Genomic DNA, 5,986 nt, shown 5'->3' on the forward strand with positions numbered 1-5,986 from the left:
GGTTATTTTGATCCCAGATTTTTTTTTTTTTTTTTTTTTTTTTTTCATTTTCTCTAGAACTCTGAACAATAGAAGGTAATGGAATAACATGTAATTTCGTTTCTTCCAACAAGATTTGACAATGTGCTGGAGAAAGTATCCGTGATGACAGACGTGTTAATAATAATGCATGTTAAATAGTACGAAATCTAAGGTAGGTTTTCCTTAACGATTCAAATTCTAATAAAGATAAGGAAGAAAAAAAATATTCAAATTGTGTTCTTTAGGTTATCTTGCTAGGATGTAGAAGCATCTTTAGAAGTTTTATTTTATTTTATTTTTTTTATAATGACTGTTGGAATGTTCAATGCTGTTTGCAAGATTTATACTTTTTTAACCACTATTTTTGCTTACTGTCTTTCATGAACTTAAAGTAATTCTTACATTTAGGAAATTCTTTTTATATATCATGTGTGGGAGAGAGGGAGAGAGAGAGAGAGAGAGAGAGAGAGAGAGAGAGAGAGAAAGAGAAAGAGAAAGAGAGAGAGGGAGAGAATGATAGAGGGAGCAAGAAAGAGAGAGATAGAGGGAGAAAGAAAGAGAGAGAAAGACACACACACACACAGACAGAGCCTGAGAGATAGAAAGAAAAGAACACAGATATAAAGAAAGCCGTGAGAAAAGAGGCACATACAAAATCAAAATCGAGAGAGAGAGAAAACAGCAAACAAAAACAATAATAACAATATCAATAATAATAATAATACTTTCCCCTTTCCTCTTTTTTCCCCTCCGCTCCCCTACATTCTTCTCTCCTTTCCTCTTCTTTCCCCCTCTTTTCTTTTTCCTTCCCTCCTTTATTATCGCTCATCTTATTTCATTTCTTTGTCTCCCCTTTCTCTTCTCTTTTTCCTTTCCTCCCTTATTATCTCTCCGTCTTCTTTCATATTTTTTTCTCCTCTTCTTTCCCCTCTTCTCTCTTCCCTTCCCTCCCTTTTTATCTCTCTTCCTCTTCTTTCATATTTCTCCTCTTCCTTCCCCTCTTCCCTCTTTCGTTCTTCCCTCCCTTATTATCCCCCACCCACTTCTTTCACATCCATTTCTCCTCTTCCTTCCCCTTTTCTCTCCTTCCTTCTTCCTTCCATCCTCTCCCTTCCCCTCTTTCCTTCTTCCCTCCCTTATTATCCTTTCACATCCATTTATCGGTCCCCCTCTTCTTTCATACCCATTTCTCCTCTTCCTTCCCCCTCTTCTCTCCTTCCTTCTTCCTTCCATCCTCTCCCTTCTTCTCTTTCCCTCTTTCCTTCTTCCCTTCCTTATTATCCTTTCACATCCATTTATCGGTCCCACTCTTCTTTCTCATCCCTTTCTCGGTCCCCTTCCTCCAGCTCGGACTCAGAAATCCTGCGTGTCTTGGTCGGACTGCAACGTGGACGAGTGCTGCGCCCGCCCCATGCTGTCGTCCAACTCGTACTGTCTGCCGTTCAAGGCCGAGGGGGAAACGTGCGATGCCTCCGCTATGCTGCTGGATATCCATAATGAGGTGAGGTGGGGAAGTGGGGAGGATGGGGAAGAAGTGGGGAGGATGGGGGAGGATGGGGAAAAAGTGGGGAGGGTGGGGGAGGTGGTTGGTGAGGTGGGTAGGATGGGGGAGGTGGGATGGGGAAGAAGTGGAGAGGTGGGGAGGATAAGGAAGAGAGGGGAGGTGGTGGGGAGGATGGGGGAGGTGGGAGGGGGAAGAAGAGGAGAGGCGGGGAGGATAAGGAAGAGAGGGGAGGTGGTGGGGAGGATGGGGGAGGTGGGATGGGGAAGAAGTGGAGAGGTGGGGAGGATAAGGAAGAGAGGGGAGGTGGTGGGGAGGATGGGGGAGGTGGGATGGGGAAGAAGTGGAGAGGTGGGGAGGATAAGGAAGAGAGGGGAGGTGGTGGGGAGGATGGGGGAGGTGGGATGGGGAAGAAGTGGAGAGGTGGGGAGGATAAGGAAGAGAGGGGAGGTGGTGGGGAGGATGGGGAAGAAGGGGAAGTGGTGGGGAAGAAGTGGAGAGGTGGGGAGGTGGAGTGGGAAAGAGAGGGGAGGTGGGAAAGGGTAGAAGGGGGAGGATGAGGAGGTGGGACAGGATAGAGAGGGGAGGTAGTGGTGAGGTGGGGAAGCGGGAAGGGAGGACGGTGGGAGGGGCGTGGTACGATGGTGTGGGGGATGGTGAGATGAAAATGAGACAATGATGATGGTGTCGAAGGGATGGTGATTGTGAGATAGTGAGGGAAGAGTGGCAGAGGTGTTGAGATGGTGAGGGGATGGTGAGGGAAGTGTAAGAGATGTTGGGATGATGGTGAGGAGATGGTGAGAATGTCAGAGGATGGTGAGATGGGGAGGTAATATAGGAATAGTGAGATAGTGTGGTGAGGGTGCGGTGAGATGATGGGGAATGGTGGAGGATAGTGAGAGGATAGTGAGATGTTGAGTGCACGATGAGATAGTGAACATGATAAAGACTTGGGGAAGGATAGTAATTGGAGAGGAAGATAGTGAGAGGATAGTGAAGAGATGGTGCGAGAATGAAACAAAATAGTGAAATTACAGAACAAATGATAGCATCTTAATAGAGTATCATCATCATTAAAATATTAATATCATCATGATCTTTATGTTTACTATTATTACATTACATTATTATTGTTGCTATCATTATCATTATTATTATCACTTTTTGTGTTGTTGTTATCAATATTATTATTATCATTATTATTATTATTAGTAGTAGTAGTAGTAGTAGTAGTAGTATCATTATTATTATCATCATTATCATTATCATTATTATTATTATTATTATCATCATTATTATCATTATCATTATTAGTGTTATTATTATTATTATTATTATTATTATTATTACTATTATTATCCTCATCATTATTATATTTCTCAGTATTGTTATTATTATCATTATTATTATTATTATTATTATTATTATTATTGTTATTATTTTTATCATTATTATTTTTATTATTATCATTATCATTATTATTACCATCATCATCATCATCTTTATTATTATTATTTTTATCATTATCATTATTATTATCATTATTATTGTTATCATCATCAGTATTAATATTATTATCATTATTGATATTATTATTAATATCATTATCATCATCATCATCGTCGCCGTTGTTGTTATTATCATTATTATAATTATTATTAGTAGTAGTATCATTTATATTCTAATTATTATTATCATTATTATTATCATTATTATTATTATCAATACTATTATTAAGATTATCATTATTATAATTATTATTATTATTATTATTATTATTATTATTATTATTATTATTACCATCACTCTTATTATTATTATTATCATTATCACTATTATTATTATTATTATTATTATTATTACCATCATCATTATTGTCATCATTATCATTTTCAATGATATTGTCATTAGTCCTATCATTATCATTATAATTATTACTATTACTGTAGTTGTTTTTATTGTTTTATATTATTATCATCATTATTATTATCATTATCATTATTATTAGTATCATTTATATTCTCATTATCAATATTATTATTATTATCGTTATTATTATTATGATGATGATGATGATTATCATTATGATTTTTGTTGTCGTTGTTATTTATTTTATTATCATAAATACTGATATTATTATTAATAACACTAGTAACACTAATCTTATTATTAGTGCTACTAGTGTTAGTATTGCTACTATCAGTTATATAGTGTTCGTTTGATAATGATATTACCAATGACGATGAAGATGTTAATTATGATAACAACAATAAAAGTCATGATAAAAATGTTAGTAGTAGTAACGATCATGATACGGCTGACAGCAAGAGTAACAGTCATAATCAGGATCACAGTTATAACAGCAATAATAACAATAACAATCAGAGTAATAACAATAACAATAGTAATAGCAATGATAACAGTAATAATAACGATAACATTAATAATAGCAATAATAACAATAATAATAGCAATGACAATAATAATAATAGCAATAATAATGATAATAATAATAATGATAACATTAATAATAGCAATAATAACAATAATGATAATACCAATAGCAATAATAGCAATAACAATAACAGCAATAACAATGATAACAAAAACAATAATAACAATCACAGCAATAAGAATAATAACAAAAACAACAATAATAACAATAGTAATAATAACAATAACACTAATAACAATAGTAATAATAACAATAACACTAATAACAATAGTAATAATAACAATAACACTAATAACAATAACAATAGCCATAACAAAACAACAACGATAACAACAACAATAGCAATAACAAAAGCAATAATAACAACAATAACAATAACAAAAGCAATAGCAATGACAGCAATCCCCCTCTCTCCGTAGGTATTCTTCGACCACTGCCCCTGTGAAACCCACCTGACCTGCGCCAAGATGCATTCTCAGACGGTCTGCGTTGACCCAGCCTCCCTCTCTCGCATGACCCCGCGTCCCTCCCCACAGCCTCTGCCCATTAAGCTGTAGAGCAGGACCTTTTGACCTTCCGTGTCAAGGTTCCAGCCGTGACCTAGACTTTTTGCTGACCTTTTTCGGGGTTGGGTCGTAAGAGAGGAGTGTATTTAATGTAATTTTTGTTTGTTTGTTTGTTTTTTAGTTCTTTTTTTTCTTTCTCCCTCTCTCTCTCTTTATGTTTTTATTTTTTTTCTGACTGTCTGTTTCTTTCTTCCTCTCTGTCTTTTTTCTTTTTTTTTTACTTCACGCTGTCTCTCTCTCTGTCTCCTCTCCCTTGTCCGTCTATCAGTCTATTTATCTATGTATCTATCTATCAGTTTATCCATCAATTCATCTATCTATCTACCTATCCATTTATCTATCTATCCATCTAACTATCCATCTATCTATCTATCCATCTAACTATCCATCTATCTATCTATCTATCTATTTATCTGTTTGTCAATCTGTCTATCTATCCATTCATCTATCTATCTACCTGTCATACTTTTCACTCATTCTCTCTCTCTCTCTCTCTCTCTCTTTCTCTCTCTCTCTCTCTCTCTCTCTCTTTCTCTCCTTCTCTACCCAAGATCTTCCTCCGAATAAGTTTAGCATTAAGCATGTTTCTCAAAGGAGACGCAGTGTCTGGGCAAAGGTCATGACCTATGTTGCCTCAGTCATCTGCTTTACCCAGCCAGTGCCCAGCTTCTGAATCAAGGAAATGTATCATATCCTTAGAATGACATTAGTAAAGAAATAATAACAATAATGATAACTTTATGTCAAACCACAATACAATGAGAGGTATATATATTCACGTATATTTGTATATAAGAAATATTAGTCTTTTTTTTATTTTATTTTTTTTTTAAGCTTTCACGAAGGTCTAAATTAGATGTTGAAAAGAAGGGAGAAAAAATATCAATCAACACTTAATGAATTCTTGAACGACGCTGTTGTATAAAGCAAATACAATTGGCATGAACGAACCTGTTTTATTGAAACAAAACGTGCATACCTTTGTAAATATGTTACGTTTAAAATAATATGTATATCCAAACCATCGTTTTTATATCGAACGGAAGATAAATCAATACTAAAAACGCATCTTAAGAAAAGACAAATAAATAAACATATACATAGATAAATGAAATTAAAAACAAAAAAAATATTTGTATACAACTGTGCTATAAAAAAAATATATATATATATATCACACGCGTAGACAAAGAAGATAATGAAATAAACTTTTAATCACGCAGAGAAGATATGGCGAGTTACTATGGATACCGTTGTCATAGCAACCAACAGAGATTCTATTAGTCATCATGAAGTCATCGTTTGAAAGCCGCATAGAATGAATTACGATTTTCTGGTATTGTGATGACTATATTTATTGGAAAGTAGCTTAGAATGTTTTACGATTTTCTGGTGTTGTGATGACTATATTTATTGGAAAATTGGATGACTATCTTTATTAGA

The 5,986-nt window shown here is 34.9% G+C and overlaps 1 protein-coding gene across 1 annotated transcript in view; it reads left to right on the top strand.

Annotated features, from left to right (window-relative positions):
- The window catches only part of LOC125032523 (prokineticin Bm8-d-like), a 12,855-nt gene extending 8,104 nt beyond the window's left edge, over nt 1-4,751 (top strand). The window contains exons 3-4 of the mRNA XM_047623694.1: nt 1,368-1,522; nt 4,397-4,751. Of these exons, the coding sequence (XP_047479650.1) occupies nt 1,368-1,522; nt 4,397-4,534 (293 nt within the window). The 3' untranslated portion in view covers nt 4,535-4,751. The remainder of the gene's footprint in view (nt 1-1,367; nt 1,523-4,396) is intronic.
- Nucleotides 4,752-5,986: the final 1,235 nt, after the last annotated feature.

Source organism: Penaeus chinensis, chromosome 14 (assembly GCF_019202785.1).
Source record: "Penaeus chinensis breed Huanghai No. 1 chromosome 14, ASM1920278v2, whole genome shotgun sequence".
Lineage (NCBI taxonomy): Eukaryota > Metazoa > Arthropoda > Malacostraca > Decapoda > Penaeidae > Penaeus > Penaeus chinensis.